We start from the raw sequence: 18,727 nt of genomic DNA on the forward strand, positions 1-18,727 counted from the left end.
GCATACATGCAACAATGCATAGTTTTTTTAATTTAACATTGTTCGATTGAAGAGTTCGAGGAGCCTTCCTCCTGGTGGTTCTAGAGTTAACGGTTGACTTTCCTAGCGAGGGATTTTCGTGCAGGTACATCGAGGTCTGCGCAACTTGGGGATCGTTTTGTGGTGAAAAGTAAGCCGGTCGACGAAACAATACGGGCCGGGCTGACGAAACAATACTGTCAACGCGGTGATTCTTTCTTACTGCGGGTCGGGGCGCGTGCTCGACACCCTCTTTGTCCGGGCGAGCAAAGAACAACGCGAACTTGCCCGGGCACACCGAGTTTGCTTTAAAAGGGAGAAGCATTATCCGGGAAGTTGTCACGCGAAAGTTCACCCTGTGTTTCAGGTGGTGTCGTCAGCTACACCATACCGGATTCCCCGACGGCGGAGCTCAGCGACGTCTCTTACGACGGCAAAAGGCAAGACAACTTGTTGACCGATGGCTTGGGCCGGCTAATCGATGGCGAGGTCGGCGCGGATAATTACAGGCTGGACATGGGAGATGGAAGAGGTAATCGGTGGGTGGATACGCGGTAGGGTGCTAAGTGCCGAAAATGGAAGGTATCTTGAAAATCTTCGGCCTAGATATCGCCCCCAGCTTCGAGTCCTCCGGGTGTCATTCGTCAGATCGAGGATGGGATTCGATCTGCTTCGTGTCTTACACTCGCCCGTGCCGATCCCATGCGTCAGCCATTACCGAAGTCGCTTGTAAACTGCACATTTTTATTCTTATTTATTTTTATTGGAAATTTAAATTTTTACTAAAGAGAAGAAAATAATCTATCTTCGCGTTCCTTTTTCTTAAAACCCCCAGTTTAAATTTACGTTACGAGACTGAATAAAAAAAGCTATAAAAAGCAATATTTACTATTTTTTCCCGCAATTCAAGCTGAACGAAAATTGTCCAAAATTTTCATTACAAATCATCTGGTAAATTAATCTATCCAGCTGAAAAGAGCTGAAATCGTTTGGTCCATTTGTAAAAAAGTTATTCTGACTTAAACGGTGTGCCATCAATTACGAGACTGACAAGTAGTTCAAATGAATGTCTGTTCTGTCTTTTCGTACCTCGTTCCCCCCCAAAAAACGGATGACAGCCTGCTGCTTAGTATTCGACAGGAACGAGCCCTTATCGGCACTTAGCACCCGCGAACATTGGAGTCGATTATACTCCGGTCGCTTCACAAAACACGATGGGGCCCCGTGCGGATCGTTGCAAGAAGAAAGCTATACCCGCGCTTAGCCCCGGCAAGTAACCCCGAACGAAATCAATTCAATTAACGAGGGAAACAATAGATCAATCGTTGCTCAAGCTTTAACTTCGATCCACTCTAACGAAGTTGTCTGCCGTTGGGTCGGGCGGGGTAGAGAGAGCAAAAGAGAGAGAGAGGGGGGGGAGAGAGAGAGAGAGAGGAATGAATTCGCGGTAAATCAATTCCGTGGGAAATAGGGACGTTTTTGTTCGCAGGTACCGGCTGGGTCGCATGGATGCGCGACACCTTCGAGGACGGCTACGTCGAGCTCGTGTTCGAGTTCGAGGTAACCTGGATCTTCGAGGCGGTGCACATTTACACCAATAACTACTTCTCCCGCGATGTCCAGGTAATCTTTTTATACATTCCCCTCTCTAAGTTCCGACGAACTCATAAACCTTTTGGATCGGATCGACGGCGGAGATAAAACTTTTAACGACCAGCTCCCCGTGCCTCGGTGTCCCGATATTTCCCCTGGCCCGATTAACCGATCTCGCGATTTAAAATATCCTGGAAAGACTGTCTGATTTTTAAAAATGAACTGTGAATATCAGGGTTAACACGTTCGCGCAGACTAATTATTTCTGGCGCGGCTTCAGTGACACAATTTATTTTTCTAAACGTTCCTTTGCTGCTGCTTGAAATTCCACGAGAAGGCAATGTTCATAGAGATCAATTAGTGCTATTTCGTGCTTTAACACTAGGCTTACGGAGCATTAAATGTGAGTATTTTACATTACTTTATGAAAGTAAGAAGAATGTGTCTATCCAAGTTTTCAGCCATTTTTTAAATAATATATACCTAAGAAAATAAGTTTGTTGAGTAATTCCACGTAGATGGATCTTCACAATCTCAATAATCGTAAATTAAAAATATTAGAATCCGTCATTTTGACGGGTCCCGTAAACCTAGTGTTAAACAGACTCATGTATGCGTATTTTATTGTGACAGTTAGTGCGCAGTCTTTTGTAAACAATTCATCGTGATTTCAGTGTACATTTACTGCCACATAAAATGCATATACAGTCCACTTAATTAATCATCTATGTAGCAATTTATACATTTCTTGAATATTTATGAAGCAGTAAGCGATAACCTCGAGCGATTTCTAGAACACCTACCTACCCGGATAAGTGTCGCAGCAAGGGCCCGAACTTGCGACACTTAAGCGAACAATACAGTTTTTTAGCCGGGTCGAACGGGAGTCTAATAGGAACGTGTTAATCGATAGATAAAATTTCCAATGACTCGATTATTATTGATCGGCGGTGAAACGGGGTTTGTCAAAGTCGCATAAATAACTCACCGCCGATAGTACCGCTGTCGACGTGGCACGGGTAACGCCTTAAGTCAACCGCGGCGGATTAAAAATCAGGCCTGAACTCTGCCCGATACGGCTTGTACGGCGTGTACAGTGAAATGTCAGCGCGATACACCGGATGGATCGCTCGTATCTCCTTTCATCTGGATGAAAGGCCGCGCCATTAAAAGTGAGTCGGCCTTAAGTACCGGTTATTGCTTACACGGTGAGTTGAGCGAGTGGTCCATCAACTAACGCCTATTAAGGCGTACATCTTTCTTCTCTCCGTGGCCGGGCACGCTGCCACGAAAACGCCTGGCGATTGCCCGTCTCCGTTACGGGATAACACATTGTTGTATTATTATTGTATAACGAGGATTAATGTAAATCGCAGCTTTAATTAAAATGGCATTTTAACCGGTCGTAAAATTGTTGCCGTGACGAACGGAGGAGCATCGTGGCTACCCGCGCCCCGGTTATGATTCAAGTTACGTATTGAATGGCCGGAGAGACGTATTATCTGCCCGGTAATTAATGTACCGTTTAATTTGCCGATTGTCGCGCCCTACATCCTCAGGCGCAATCTGTCGCGAACAATTGAGTCGCGATTGTTAATCGAACCGACATTTTTTTAGGATCGCATAGAATTATCTTCGTTCTGTCGTACGTGGATTATTATACAGAATTATTTAGGCGACATTTAATATTTAACGATTGACACAATTTTTCCTCGCGATGAATTTAAACATTGCGTCTTCCTCTCTGTAACAAGCTCATCAAAATTCATTTATCTTGTCAAATTTTTGAGAAAATCGATCGTCTTGACTTTTACAGTACATTATTTTATGTCAAAGATTTTCCAAAATCAACCGAGGACTCGAAGATGAATTCAAGAGGATCATTGCACCATTTAATTGTAAATTCGGCGAGATACACGAAGCGTCTTGTTCACGCAATAGCAGTAAATTTGCCGAAAGAACTATTTCGTTAATGCATATTCATTTTTGAAACACGACCAACATATTCGTGACGCTTTTCTGATTAAAACGAGACCAAACATGACATAATTCGGATCATATTTACTCGTTTAATTCACGATTTAGTAGGACCTCGATTATCCGAACCTGAGAACCTTGAAGACTTTAAACATCTGTAACTTCGTTATTTTTACGAATCGAAATAAATCCTTTTGCAGACGTGTTCTCGAAGGTATACACTTAAAAATAAAAATATCATAAAAGATCTACTTTCGCGAAGCTCCACACGTAAATACCCTCTTGAATGGTGTTTTAACGACTCGCCGGTGAAGATATACTAAAGTAAAATTGATGAGAGCGCGTTTCGCGTTTTCTGCGCCAGGTATTCTCGAAAGCAGACGTCTGGTTCAGTCCTGACGGCGAAGCCTACGAAGAGGAGCCACTGTCTTACTCCTACATCCCGGATATCGTTCTGGAGAACGCACGGAACGTGTCGATAGGCCTGCACGAGCGCCGCGGGAAGCTTCTAAAGATACATCTGTATTTTGCCGCCCGATGGATCATGATCAGCGAAGTGACGTTCGACGGAAGTAAGCTCCCTTCATCTCTCGATACCCGGTGTCCCTTCATCGATCATTCTTCCCAGCGAAAACGGTGTCGATGGCACCAGCCTGATTAATCTTCGAGTTCGTACTCCTCGTTGGTCGCCGTCGTCGTCGTCGTAACTTTCGTAACGCGATAGGATATAATTAGAGGGCACTCGCGGGATCGTTGAACCGCGCTTTCGAAAAATCACCGAGTTACTTCATTACCGTTCGAGGATCGCGATCCACCGGAGATCTTGTTAAATCGGTAACGAACGAAGCCGTAACGACAGCTGGATTATCTCTTTCCGCGTGCGGCCCCGGCTTCCTAGCAATGGTTTTTAACGTTCGCAACGTCTTTATCCCGGGCATTCACCCACCTATCTTACCAATTTCATCGCGTGATCCTAATGACCGTTTGAATTAACGCCGACGATCATCGAACCGCCATTACCGGCCCCCGTGGAAATCCCCGTGGAAACGAACGCTCCAAAATGGGAAAATGAAAATCGAACTGGAGATTCGTTGTAACGTGTTTCTCGAGCTGTCAATCGACAATGGTCACCGGAAATATTTTTATATTTTTTGTTTAATTCGCGAAGAATTTTAATAATCCCCTTCCCCTACCAGTTCTGCTGCTCTGGGGACGGAAATAATATTTATTTACCATTTTATTGGACATTGTGAACTCTGCATTCTCAAAGAGAGAAATGTTAATTAATAAACGGTTAATTAATAGATAGAGTAATTTATTTTGCAAAAGCTAAAATATGAGAAAGTTTCTTTCATTCAGTGAAAAGAATAAAAATATTCTCAAAGTAATTCACAATGCACATATCGGAAATGTATAGATAAAAATGTACAAAAAATCTAAAGGAAACAGTAACTACACATAATTGTATTCATTTAGTCAGAGAACTTGTATTTTCAATGCCTGTTTCGCAAAATATTGATTCTGGTAAAAATACAGAAGAAATTCTGCTGGAGAATAGCGAATAGTTTGAAACTTTTGGCCGCCAGTGTACACTGAAAGCAGGAAATGACGAGTAAATGATGAGATTGGAATCCAGTGTTCATATTTAAAATTCTTTTGTACACGCAAACAAATGCCTCTGCAGAGAATAAAATTTAATCCAGAATTATGAGAAATATACTTGATACACACGCTAATATTGAAAAATATTTGAAATTCAACAAATTGTAGAGGAAACGAGCCGACGAATTCTACTAAAGGGCAAACAATGAATGTACCAATTAATTCGTTTATCTACAAACATAAAATTCAGTATTATTCCGTCATTACCCATATTAAATGTATGTACAATATCATATTGGTAAATTAAATGAACGATGTTGGATGCGCACATTGCAAATCGGATTAAATTATGGAAATGGAAAAATGATCCGAAATTTCATGATCAATAATAAAATGGTAAATAATAAATCATCAAATCCTCTTCCGTGAAGACTGAAAGAGAAACAGATAAGGTGTCTATTGATTTTACGAGTTGCTTCGCTATCTTTGAGGATTGAATTTCGCAGCTCGCGAAACATCGTCAACGGCTCAGATGTTCGGCGGCTAAAGGGGAGAAGAACTGTGTATTGTCCTTTAGATTAAGCAAGAGCGACAACTGTTTAGTTACCAAGATCCGCTTCCCTCGTTTCAGCCAATCCCTATGAAAATGTCACCGAAGAGTCGGCGTCCGAGTTCAGCAACCGAGAAATTCCAATGAACCCCGAGGTGGATCTTAACTTGCAAACAAGTAAGTGACTCGACGCCGGCGTCATTTAATTCGTATCAATCTCGAGTTAATTACACCCGGAGCATTCGAAACTTTCCTTATCTTTCTTATCTGTCGCGCAGCTCGGGGACGGTGGCCTCCTAAACTTAAGTAATCATGAACAACGATTTCACTGCACGATGGTAAACTAATTTATTTACCGCGCCGCAAAAGAATATTACAGTCCATGGTCCCGATTGAGTTTACCTTGATTATAACACTTTTTACGAAGCCCGAACTGGCCGAATAATTTCGAAGGAGACTTTTATGAATTTAACTCATCAAAATTGTAACAGATTTTATACTTAATTAGAAATTTTATAATTTTCGAAGGAATCTAGAGAGTCCATTGTACCTAAACATTTTGTCCTCGAAACTTTGATCATTAGACTGCGGATATTTATACTGTATAACTGCGGATTTTTCATAGTTTGAAAAATTTAAGAGAATATAACAGAGTTCTTAAATTCTTCTAATGTATTTAAAGGTTGGTTCACCTGTATGGTAAAATCTTTATGTAAAACCATGAAATCCTCAGTCTAGTGATAATGTTGTCCAACTTAACCATTCGTTCTAGCCTACATCTGTTCGTGTAAATACGCATAAATATCAAACACGATAAATAGTTCGTAATAACTAAGGCCAGTGAGAGGCTAATTAGAGTGAACATAAACGATAAAATTATGAACGGATGAAATTGATCACCTATATTCAAATTCAAATGTGTCACAGAATGATTGAATGATTTTCTGCAAGACGAAATCTCTTTCGAAAAAGTTAGAGTTAAACGCGATTTTTTATAGACTTTTGCAAATCACCTTACCGCGTTGTAAAAAATGTCGACTATTTTCGCAAAGCAGTCAAACAATTTCTTTCGGAACCCTATTTCGCCTATCGGGGAAACGAAGGCGAGCATTAAAAGGACAACGATCCGTTTCCTCCCGAGTCCCCGTTTCTCGCAGCCCGATCTAATTTTCCTGTTTGCTGATACTGTGTGCCGGTCAGGAAATTAATTTCCCAATTTCTTCGTCCGATTATACGGCAGAATGGCTCCGCGATTGACTTGCCCCCCCCCTCCCACCTCCGCTTTGTGAGTTTCATACGGTTTGTCCGAGGAAGTAACTTCATTAGCGGAACCAGGCCGCCATTCTTTGACGAGGAGAGGATAAGATTAGGAGTCACGGCGAAACCCGCCGGTGGAACGGTGGAGGTGGGGCGGGGGGAACTTGGATAGTTTATAATTCACGTAGTAACTTCGTCGTAACGTAAACAATTAGTCGGATTAAGAGGATACTCGTTCGGGGAAGCGAGGAAAAGGGGACACGGAAAGAACTCGAGCCTCGATCCCTTCGTATTGCCTCGACAAATCGATTTCATAGACTTCGGGAAAGTGCATCGCAAACGAGACACCGATTCTGCACGATTTATAGAATTTTATTCATCCCTAGAACTTCTTTCGCTCCCCAAAAAAAAAATTACAACCTTCTGTTTATCGTCTACAAATCCTGCAAAATAGATCCCGGCGAACTTAAATATTTGTTGTTGTGGGAGAAATCGAGTTGAATTTGAAGATTGCAGTTCCCCTCTCATGACAGGCTTCGTAACATCGATGTGCAATTTTTTTTCATGATTTTATTGCATTTTGAATGTACTGCTTTCAACGTAGTACACTTTGAGAGTACCATTTTGTCTTTGCCACATGATTGACGAATTTAAAATAGTTTTCAATTAGCAGAGATGAAAACGGAGGCTATGCACTATAAAATGGCCCTGTGTGGATGATTGTACCTTTTTTTAACGAAGTTATGTGCTTTCAAATATTGAAGATCTCATAATTCTTTAATTTTGTGGTTAACTCTCGTGCAAAAAATGTGTCCAAAATTCCAACAAAATTTAGCTAGTTACTTTATCTCTTCTGCATAACTTGAAATAATCGTTTGCAACTAGAAAAATCAGCACGAATCCAACGATCATCAGCGGAGGGTAGCTAATAGTCGGTCGCGACCTCGAAAGCTAGCGTTTCCAGTCCGAAAGTAGTGCAGAAAAAAATCCGTATTTGCGTGACTCGCGGCGCGATGCGGGGCTCTGAAAAAGAGAACATCAAAGGGGCAGAGTGGTGCATAATTCCAAGATCACGGGCAAGCCGTTTGAAGCGTGTTCGAGCGTCGTCGTCGTCGTCGCGTCGTTGTAACAACAGAAATGAAAAAGACGGTTAATAGAACCGAACGACCGTGTATCAAAGGAGTGAAACGTCGCGTCGGTGGCAAAGGATCAAAGGACACGGGTCGTAAAAGACACGGAACGGCAAGTGTGCGTTCCTAATGGACCAAACAACAATAGGGGGTCTCATCTTCCATTCCCTGTGTCTCTGGGACACTCGCGGCTAAATGCTTCTCCTCCGGACCGTCGCGAATAAACGAGCAGTTTCTCGCGGCACGCGGCCGCGATTATCCAGTCCAGAAAATAAAGAAGCACGTCGTTAGACACGACCGTAACGAGTGAGCTATACCGAACCACGCTTTCGAACATTGTCCAGCGCAAACAGCTGGAAAAATGCCGCGTGAGAGAAAGAAAAAAAAATAGAAAAAGAGCAAGAGGTTCGAGCGCGTGCAAACGCGTGCGATTCTCGCGCGCGAACGCCATCGAGCCACGCTCGCCTAACCAGAGGTGTACGCAGCTTCTTGATTACTCGACAGCACCGGCGAAACCTCGGAAATGTTCCCTCCGCGTGGAATATTCGGCGAAATTATACCGAGCAAAAATTCCACGAAAAAATAAGCCAGCGACTAACGAATTGGATGGGGATAATTGGCCGGCTTACTTGTTATTAAAATCGTTATGGTACTGCTGTGCACGGTTTCCCAAGGAAGGAACACCGGGACTAGGATTCCGCGAAATCAAATGCTGCGAGAAAGGTTTACTTGCTTAACACTGGAAAATCACGTTCTTAAGACGCTGCTTATTTTACTTTAGATTCTAACAATATCAGTCTAACATGAGTCCAACATTTTTTTAGATACTCAAATATGTTATTACTTAGACTGTGAAGTAATCCCTTCTCGAGTAAGTTCTACGGCTTTGGGTAGAACGAATGCTTTAAAAGCTTCTATCCAATTCAGAATTAGGCCACAGCACTTATTTTGCGAATCCAACGTTGTTTATTTTAAGAACGGCAAATGCGTTCAACCTGCCATTTGCTTACAAAATTCACGGGTTAATTACTCCCCAGTGAGCTTTCTATAAAACAGGAAACTCGGAATTTTCTTTGACCGCAAAGTATTTCTGTCGCTGCCACGAATCTCATGAAAATGTTATAGTCATCTCGCTGGTAAGTCAACAGAGTTCGCTACAACCATAGAGAGACTAAATCTCATCCTCGTTGCGGAAATGTTTCCGTCGTTCTGCGAAAGTGTAATATTCAACGATCTCGGATGGTTTATTTTTGCAATTAGCTTCGTTTCAGAAAAATCCAGCATCGCTTCAAATAGAATAAGTTCATTTTTCCTGATAAAACGATGCGCTTTCCTCGAAATATTCGGGTTGGTCCAGACAGAGAGAGAGAGAGAGAGGGAGAGAGAGAGAGAGAGAGAGAGAGAGAGAGAGAGAGAGAGAGAGAGAGAGAGAAAGAGAGAGACCGCCAGGGAACGGGAAGAATTCGCGAGGAGATTAAAGAAAAAATGGAAAAACCGACAGATAATGGAGGAAATTAGAGGTGCTTAATGAGTAGATAAAGAGGAGGATTAACTCGAGCTAGCTAACCAGGGAAATGCAGCCGGTCCGGGAGTAGTATCGATTTGAAATAAACAGTTAATAGGACGGAGCCGGGAAATTAGAAAAGAAAATCGTCCATGATCGTGTGATCGCGAGCTGGACGTGCAGCACCGGCCAACAAATCTTTCCTCGTCGTGCAACAAATCCGTTTGTATTCCTTCCGGTTTCCCGAATCATTGCGAGCAGAGCGTCGTAAATAAAGCGTCCTTGTAAAACAAAAGAAAAGGGGAATGCGAAAGATAGAACAACTACAGATCAAAAGGGAATGCAGAGAAAAACGGAGCATGTAAACCACTGGGAAAAGCAAAAGGTAAGGACAAGACAAAAAGTAACAGCGCTGGTGGATTGCAACCGTACAGAACGTTTCAGGATAAATGCATTTTATTTCTGATAATGTAGAGGACGAATGAAAGATAAAAATTTCGAATACAAGTGCAAGAATGTCTTGAGAGAAATATTCATCAATTTCATCCGCAGTCTAATACATAACGTATTGAATTAAGAAATATTAAAGACATGTTTTCTTATAATATACATCTGTTTTTTAATGAAAGAATAAGTCGAATCAATATTATGAATTTCTTCGCGAAATTTTGTTTTCGAGAAAATCAAATTTGAATACTAATTGGGTACACGAGCAATTGAATAAGACTCGGCTAGCGTGTCTGGTCATCACTTGCCGATTCTACTCGTCGCAGTCACGAAACTTTGTGTACCAGGCGTACTTCCAAAATCGATTTTCTTGCAAACGACATAACCAAATTTCCTTATTTTACTATCCTTTTATCTTATCTTAGGGAACTAACCCCATTGAGATTGTATCACGATCGTTGGTTTACTGAATATAGCATAACTTAATATAGACAGTCCAAATAGAAGACTGCCATTCGATTTGCTAAGATTGATTATTGAATTACTCAATGACACTATTGTACCCAGCTAACCTACATCCCATTGTATAAAAAGACCCATAAATTTATAAGCTCTGAATTTTTAAAGATAGAGATACCGGAGCCAAATAAGAATTTATTGCTTTGTTTAATGATTTTAATACGCTAAAACTTAATGGACATTCTTACATTTTTCCAGTCTACTACGTTAACTGACTGACAAAAATAAAATAAAATAAATAAAATTGACATCACAAAAATTTTGCCACAATCAATGTAAATACGCTATAGTTTATACTAGCAAGGATATTATAGTATAGAATGATTACAGTATAAAATAGAAAGATTTGTTAAGTTAAGAACAATGTGAACAATTATTAACGGGCAATAGAACACAAATGAATAGTTAATTCGTCGTCCCCAGTTAAAAGATTCAATTTCACCTAATCGTTTTTGTTCACAAGTGCATAAAATTTAACTGTACTTAATTATCGACTTATAATCATCTGCACGAAGCAAAGAAGGAAGTACACTTCTTTGCCCGTTTGATCGAAGAATAAGGAAAACAATATTTATTTCTCGGCGTTCCCCCGCAAACGAATTACAGTTTACCTCGGTCAATATTGTCATAGTTGTGTAATACACAAAACAGGATCAAAGAAAGAAAGAGAAAACGCATAAAATACGATTGCAGGAAAGAAAAGGGGGATCCGGAACGAAGTTAAACGGACGCAAAAAAAGTGTCGGATAGCAGAATGGGACGGGAGCGGAAGGAATTAAAAGCCCTCCGGCTTGTTCCTGTCCATTTCCTTTTTTCGGATCCATGGAAAAGGGCGTGACTTAAAGGGTAGATTTTTCCGGTTCGAAACGTCCCGTCGCGAGCGGCCGCGGCCAGGTATGCGCCGCGAATTAAAGGCTCCCGCAGACAAACGCGAATATTCGCAGCAACAGATTCGGTGCGTTGCAATCTGCACGGCATCTCAACCTTCGGTAGCACCTGGAAATTGTTACACGCCTAATTTTCCTCTTCGATTGTACTTGATCCTCTCTTAACCCTACTAGGCTGGCGGAAAAATAGTTGCGGTTGTTGTTCACCAATTTTAAAGCTATGTACATTTCCTGATATTTTTTACCTGAACTATAATCGGATTTCCAGATGCCGAAATCCCCCCTAATTTCGGATCAATTGGGATCTTGGATCTTCCACTCTAAAATCCATTAACTTGTGCACATATTTGCACGCGTGTAACTTTTGAACTAGCGATCTCCTAGGATTGAAACATTGACTTTCAGCATCTTCTTACCAAAATGTACAGGATTACCTAAAAAGAAGTTAAAAATTTCTGGCTTCCTGAAGTAAAGTTTAGCCGAGGTTGGAACTCAGGCGTGCAGCATAAAAATGACCAGAAACTACACGATACATGTACCTTTACATAAGGTAATCGTTTCAAGAAATGGTCCATCGGATGTCTTTTAAAAAATGTCTAAAAATCATGTTTTGCTCAGACAGTTAACTAGGCGTGACTTCTTCAAGGTTACCTTACTTTCAGTGGGCCGAAGGGTGAACAGAGTTTGTTTGCGTCTGTACGAGTGCACTTTTTTCAATTGTCTCCAGAAGGTAAACGGAAATATTTCGCGCTGTTATTGCGTCTTTTATGCTCTGTAGATCGCAAGGAGCGGTGAACGGCGAAGCATGGCGGCCCGTTTGGCCCGTTTTCCTTTTCCGCTCGAACGATACCGGGCGGCGTGGCTTGATCGAAGCAAATCGGTCTCCGAGTCTCTGGGTCGAGACGCGAGATCTTGATCGCCACGCGAGGCCACTCTGCCGGCTTATTTATTTCTCTCGTAAAACCGGCGTTGTGACGCCGCTTCCGTTTCGAGCGTGCTCGGGCTGGAGCTCGGCCGATAAAACACCGGAACGGGCCCGGGCCGACATGAAAAATTGGAAGAATGTAACGGCGCATTGTAAAGTCGCTTTATCGAGTCCCTCGCGTTTCGTCTTTATCCGACTGGCCTTTCTTCTTCCTGCTTATCCCGTTTCCTCCTCGTTTTCTTCCCGTTCGCCCTGGCCGGCTACGTTTTCATCCCCCTGCACCCTCGCCCCCGCCGTTGCCTCGATTAGCCTTTTCACCTGTCCCGATAAAAATGTTACGGTTTTTTAAGCGGCGGAAAAGCTGAAGTGTGGCATTCCGGGGGCGTGCCGTCCTTTACGAGCTATAAAACCGTTTCCGATGGGGAAAGATTCGCAGCCGAGTCGCGAAACGATCGATCCCGTACGACGTTTCGAATTGCGCCCGCTCGATTTACTCGAGCCTACAAGCCAATCGACGTTCGAATGCTCCCGGTTACGTTTATTAAAACCGACACGGTGGTACGAACGGTTAACGACGTGTAGACGCATCTGGGAAACTCGTTTTTGAACCCCTTCCACTGTAACATCGAGTCAGACTCGTGATGAAGATTTCGAACGGAATCTAGCAAATACACGAAGCGTCCCATTCGTAGTTTCGCACGCAACTATTTCCCGAACTATAGTTCGTTGCAAAAAATATTTCAAATACGCTCCGTTTCGGGGAGACATGTTACGGTGGTGACAAATCTTCTTTAGGTGGGCGTGCTGCCGTCTAGCTAAGCTAAATTTTGAACGACATTGAATGACCTTGAGCGACCTTGGAAAACGGTTACGCTTATTAGAAGTACTGTAGATTTATAACTAGACTGCCAATCTTTATGCAAAATAAAGATTTCCTATGGTAATTGTGAGAAGCAGAAGTGAAATGTAAATGCGCTTCTTTAATAATTTTAACATGCTCAAACTCGTGTAACGTTTCCACAGTTTTGTATTTCTTCTATTCATTTTTGTCTTGAATGCATAAAATCGGCAGTCTACTTATGACATTGTTTTAACATTGTTGAAATAAAAATAACAGAGTTTGGTTTATAGTGCTTGACGTTTCAATAGCTCGAGGTCACGAGAGTTTAAAATGTGACTTGAAGAGTCTTGTTGAAACATTAGTATAAAGAAGAGACTGCTTCTTAATCAGTTTTCCATTTATACGGAGAAAAAATAAAGGTACAGTATGATTGGCGACTGTTTTGCATTAAAGAGAACCGTTTGGCATAGTTACAGCTGCGGGAGAGGGTCAGGAATATTTAGAGGTACTAATAGGTGTTCTGACTGCCATTATCCTACTTCTTCTGCTGGTGTTCGTCATTATTCTACTTCTGAATCGGCGGCAAAAACTTCAGAGCTCGCCGACCGTGCTGAAAAATCCATTTGGATTCGCCATAAACATGAAGGTAAAAGCTAGCTATAAATATGCCGGAACTTTTCCGGGAGCGATAAAACGGATTTTAATTTATCATTAAAAGTCAGCGAAGTTCGTCAACTCGGGATCATGCGAGTCAATGTCAGCCCTTAAACCAAGTAGAGGGTGGCGGCTCGTTGATAATTCTTTGTGCACTCGGTATTGCGTTCTATTTACCATTTTCTCCCATTTTTACGATTCAATTTCCAGTCCGAAAGATCACCTCACTGAATGCACCATTCAAACATTTGATTGCGTGAAACATAACTCTCGTACGCAGCTCAGAAATAGTTGTATAAAATATTTTCGACTGGTATCTCACTCGATTCTGCTGAACACTTTAATTCGGCAAATTTCGAGTTCAACAGTGAATTTAAAACATTCGCCATTTTCAATAAGTCTGTTAAATTACAGTCGTGTCTCGACATATGTGAAAACTGCAGGGCCTAATTATTACTTCATCATTTTTTTATGACACTTCTATGAGCATATTCGTGACATTTCACTGATCGAAATGACACCAAACACTATACAGTTCGGATCCAACTTGTGTCGTGTTTCGTATCATTTTAATTATAAAAATGAGACGAACGTATTGGCAAAAGTTTGAGAAAGAAATAATTTTAAACAAAATAGTTTTGTCATCAAATTAGTATTGTCTGGGCCCCTCTGAGCTTCTGGGTCCCTCAAGGGATGAATTCTTCACTAAGATCGTGCATATCTCTTGCACGTATATCGAGACATTACTGCACAACACAATTAGGGAGAAATGAACTATTTTACTGTATCAGGAAGCAGAAAATACTTAAATTTGAATCTCTGGAAGCGTGCAAGGGTTGAAATTATGAAATCAGCTGTTATTGTTCGAAGGATCTGTTATTACGTTGTGGTGTGATTATTTTCAATATGTTTTCGATCGAATCAAAGGCTTTAATATTTCCAGGGTCTCCTCCTGAATTTAACTCCCGGAGGGATGCTGGCAGAAACAGCGAATCACGTTTCCCCTGACATGCCGGAGGACGGGAGCATGCACGAGTCTTTAACAATGGAACAATTCAATTCGCCGCTTGTCAGTCCCCAATATAAATCCACATACGCGATAGTGGCGACTTCCGGTGAGTTTTAAACTCTCCGTTTCTTATTTCGAAGAACGGCGAAAGTTATTTATGTTATTTATGGGATGAAACAACGCCGCCTCCGGCGCGGCGCCCCGTGACGCCCGTAAATCTCGTTCCCGGTGAAAAAGTTGATTTTTCAAAAATATTTTACATATTCCACATGTATTTTATACAAGTATCAATGGCAAAACGATGCGACGAAAATTGCAGAATTTTTTTCGATAAATTTTAGTTAATTAAATCTCGTTCGCCAACTTCATTTGCTTTCACCATAAATGAAACTTGCTTCTCAGTAATGATGAAAATTACCGAGCAAAAATTAATATGTGACGTAAAATGCGATGGAAACTCTCCCGTTGAGTAAACGATTTTAAGTAATTATAAACCATTGATTTGGCTGGAGGAAAGGTGAAAATTAAAAATGCAAGCTAATGCGACGATAAAAGACTACTGCCTGGGATATAATGATTTTTTTTTAAATTAGGGAGCAATTGTAAAGCGGTGACCTACAATTAACAGTGTCCCAGAATTGTTATCGTTAGACTACGGATTTTATGCATTTATAATAAAAGTAAACTAAACTAAATTTCACTTTCTCTTATTTAGTGTGGAGTGTTAATAAAAAATTATAGAGGAACGTGTAAACGGATAAATCGCCAATGGATAAATTGTCAATTGTTCAATTGTGACTAGCAATTTATCGCTGTTTATTTTCGTTTCGTTGCGATGTGTGGAAGCATTCCGTAAAAAGGCAATCACGCGTGAAGTAGAGGGGTGATTGGGAGGATTGACAAGGATCGATTTTTGTAGAAGAATCCCCGAAAGACCTGAAGGACGCGGAGGTGTCGGAGGAAAGCGTTCGACTCGATACAAGACCGGAATCGACAGCAGGTCCGGCTAGTTGCTCCTCGTCGCCGACCAACTCCCCCGCGCGTCATTCTCAATACTACAGGACCCTTCAAAGTTACACCAGTCCAACCGCGAAACTCAATATAGCGGCCACGTCTAATCATCAACGAGACGTCGATCAAATCCACTCGAAGCGTTGGCACACGGCACCTAAAGAAAAACACAAGGTTAGTATCCCGATGCCTGACACGTTCGCTGCCATCAATATACCCCACAAAATCAAGGCAATCTAGTCAAGTTAACCGAAACTGCAAAATTTAAATTTATCACTAAACTGCGGATTTTTTGTATTTTTAAAAAAATTGGCTGCGTGAGATAAAACAGTGAGATTAAAAAAATTTAAGGATATTGGTATGTTTCATTAAGGGATGAAATCAATTTTTAGTTAACCCCTGCTTCTTACAATCTATCGTAAAATATTTTGTATAAATAATCGCAGTGATTGCTACTTCAGCCCTTGCATATCTTAAAGATTATAATAAAATTTAGTTGACTTGAACACGTCGCGTCTTGCAAGGTTCCCGTTTAAATAAAAGTATTAATGATTAATGGACTACGAGTTTTATACATTTCTGACAAAAATGTTTAGATCAAATACAAAACAGCAAGAACATTTGGAGAATTTAAAAGTACTGTTATATCGCCTTCTACTCATTGTCAGTATAATTATTATGAAAAGAGATAAATGTTTAGAATTCGTGGTCTAATGATTCAGCAAGTAATATGTATTTAGTAGTGCAACGTCCAGTAAAGCGATGTAGGGAGCATGTACGGAATAAATAAGCCGAGCGCCATAGTGTTGGAACAATTATTGCGACGATAAAACGAGCGACTTTGTTACGTTTACAGATACCGGCGCCAGTGGTTAGTTGGAATATCGCGCCCAGCATGAACAAGCCGTACAAGTGCAAGGAAATAGAGCCCACCAATATACCGCGACAGTGCCTACGAACAACAGAGAAACTTGGCTCGAGGAATATCGGCGAGGTAGGGGAATAAAAGAGATTGGGAAACAATGCGCTTGGCTATGTGCACCGTGCACGTGCACGCTGTTGCGCTTCTGCGATCGTACACGCGCCCCGTTCCACTCGAGGTTAATTCGAAAACTGCATACGCTGACGAAACGGCATTCCCGTTTCCTTATTGAGCACGACTAATATTGTCTAATACAATTTCACATGGTTACACACTCGAAAATTCGTACCAAAAAATAATTTACGGTGAAGAAAACACTTTTTCAGAGCTGTTGCTCTTTTAATACCACAACTACTGGGCGTTTCAAAATGTCTGTCTAGTAAATGTAATTAATCGAATCTAATACAATTTCACATGGTTACACACTCGAAAATTCGTACCAAAAAATAATTTACGATGAAGGGAACACTTTTTCAGAGCTGTTGCTCTTTTAATACCACAACTACTGGGCGTTTCAAAATGTCTGTCTAGTAAATGTAATTAATCGAATCTAATACAATTTTACATAGTTACACACTCGAATATTCGTACCAAAAAATAATTTACGGTGAAGGGAACACTTTTTCAGAGATGATGGTCTTTTAATACTACAACTACTGGGCGTTTCAAAATAGCTGGCTGTTTATTAAATATAATTAATCAAATCCAACACAATTTTACATAATTAAACATGCCAAAATGCATGCTTAAAATAGACTCTTGTTCATAAATGACAAAATAGTCACTCTTTTAATACTGAAACTACAGGACGTTTCAAAGTAACTGGTTCTAGAATTTTTCATTTTATATTAGATACTAACGTAAATAATTTTTATTACCACACAACTTAATAGCAGCATTTTAAACAAAGAATCAGTTTTAATTAACGAAAGAGCAAGGAATAAACTATAAAATTCGAATAAAATTAATAAAAATATTGAATATAACTGAACGTATTTTACGAGACCCAGTAATTATTGAAATCATAATGATTCCTTTATGGGAAAATGGTTGAATGTATTTATTCGAACGCACAAATATCATAATACAAATTGAGCAACCCCTGACTAAATACAGTTTAGTATTCTAGCATTAAAAAATGGATTGTCCCAAAATGTTTTCCAAAAAGTTTTGATACATTCGTGATCGAAGCCGACGGAAGTTTCAGCTTGTGAAAAAAATGCTTTTGCGTCAGCAGTTGCGAATGCGCCAGTGAATACGTAATAATGTTTCTTGGGGTCGAAATTACGGGAAACGCGTAAGGAATTCAGTTAATGAGAGTTCACGAAAGGATCTGGAAAAATGGTAGTACAGCTAAGCACTATGATCCCGAGTTTGTACGATTAAACTTGGCGACTGGCACCGAGGCATAACCCGCGATTACCAAGCATCGCACTAATTTCATGTCGTGATCGCGTAATCGATAAACTCGGTGATATCGTAGAGTTGTAACACGGTACTGTTACAACTCGACAATACACCAGAATGTGAACGTCTACAAACTACAGGGAAACTTTGCTCGCGGAACATCGAAGAGGAACGACAACGAGGTCTGAGGGATAATGCATTTACCCTGTACATTATGCACACACGTGATGTGTACACAGACGCAGGACTCCTTATATTTTGGGAGATTCATCGGCTTATGCGAGCATTAGCGATCATACATCGTTAAAGACACTGTAGACCCTTGCTTCCTAACAAGTTGACTTCAGTTTCGAAAGGATGCAGTTACAAACGAAAGAAAAACAGATACACTGCAGTATGTCGTTTTAAACAGCAACATGCAAAATTGTTTTGACAAAACAATTTGAAAAGTCTTTAAACACGAACAAATATTAG

The 18,727-nt window shown here is 40.9% G+C and overlaps 1 protein-coding gene across 3 annotated transcripts in view; it reads left to right on the top strand.

The window, feature by feature from the left end:
- The window catches only part of LOC143357090 (discoidin domain-containing receptor 2), a 170,733-nt gene that overhangs the window by 144,802 nt on the left and 7,204 nt on the right, over positions 1–18,727 (top strand). For 2 of the 3 annotated variants that reach the window (XM_076793309.1, XM_076793311.1), the window contains 8 exons: positions 386–550; positions 1,508–1,641; positions 3,953–4,160; positions 5,822–5,917; positions 13,721–13,896; positions 14,848–15,019; positions 15,833–16,098; positions 16,781–16,918. In XM_076793309.1, the coding sequence (XP_076649424.1) occupies positions 386–550; positions 1,508–1,641; positions 3,953–4,160; positions 5,822–5,917; positions 13,721–13,896; positions 14,848–15,019; positions 15,833–16,098; positions 16,781–16,918 (1,355 nt within the window). The remainder of the gene's footprint in view (positions 1–385; positions 551–1,507; positions 1,642–3,952; positions 4,161–5,821; positions 5,918–13,720; positions 13,897–14,847; positions 15,020–15,832; positions 16,099–16,780; positions 16,919–18,727) is intronic. The other variant, XM_076793310.1, reaches the window with a different exon arrangement.

Source organism: Halictus rubicundus, chromosome 9, assembly GCF_050948215.1.
Source record: "Halictus rubicundus isolate RS-2024b chromosome 9, iyHalRubi1_principal, whole genome shotgun sequence".
NCBI classification, from domain to species: domain Eukaryota; kingdom Metazoa; phylum Arthropoda; class Insecta; order Hymenoptera; family Halictidae; genus Halictus; species Halictus rubicundus.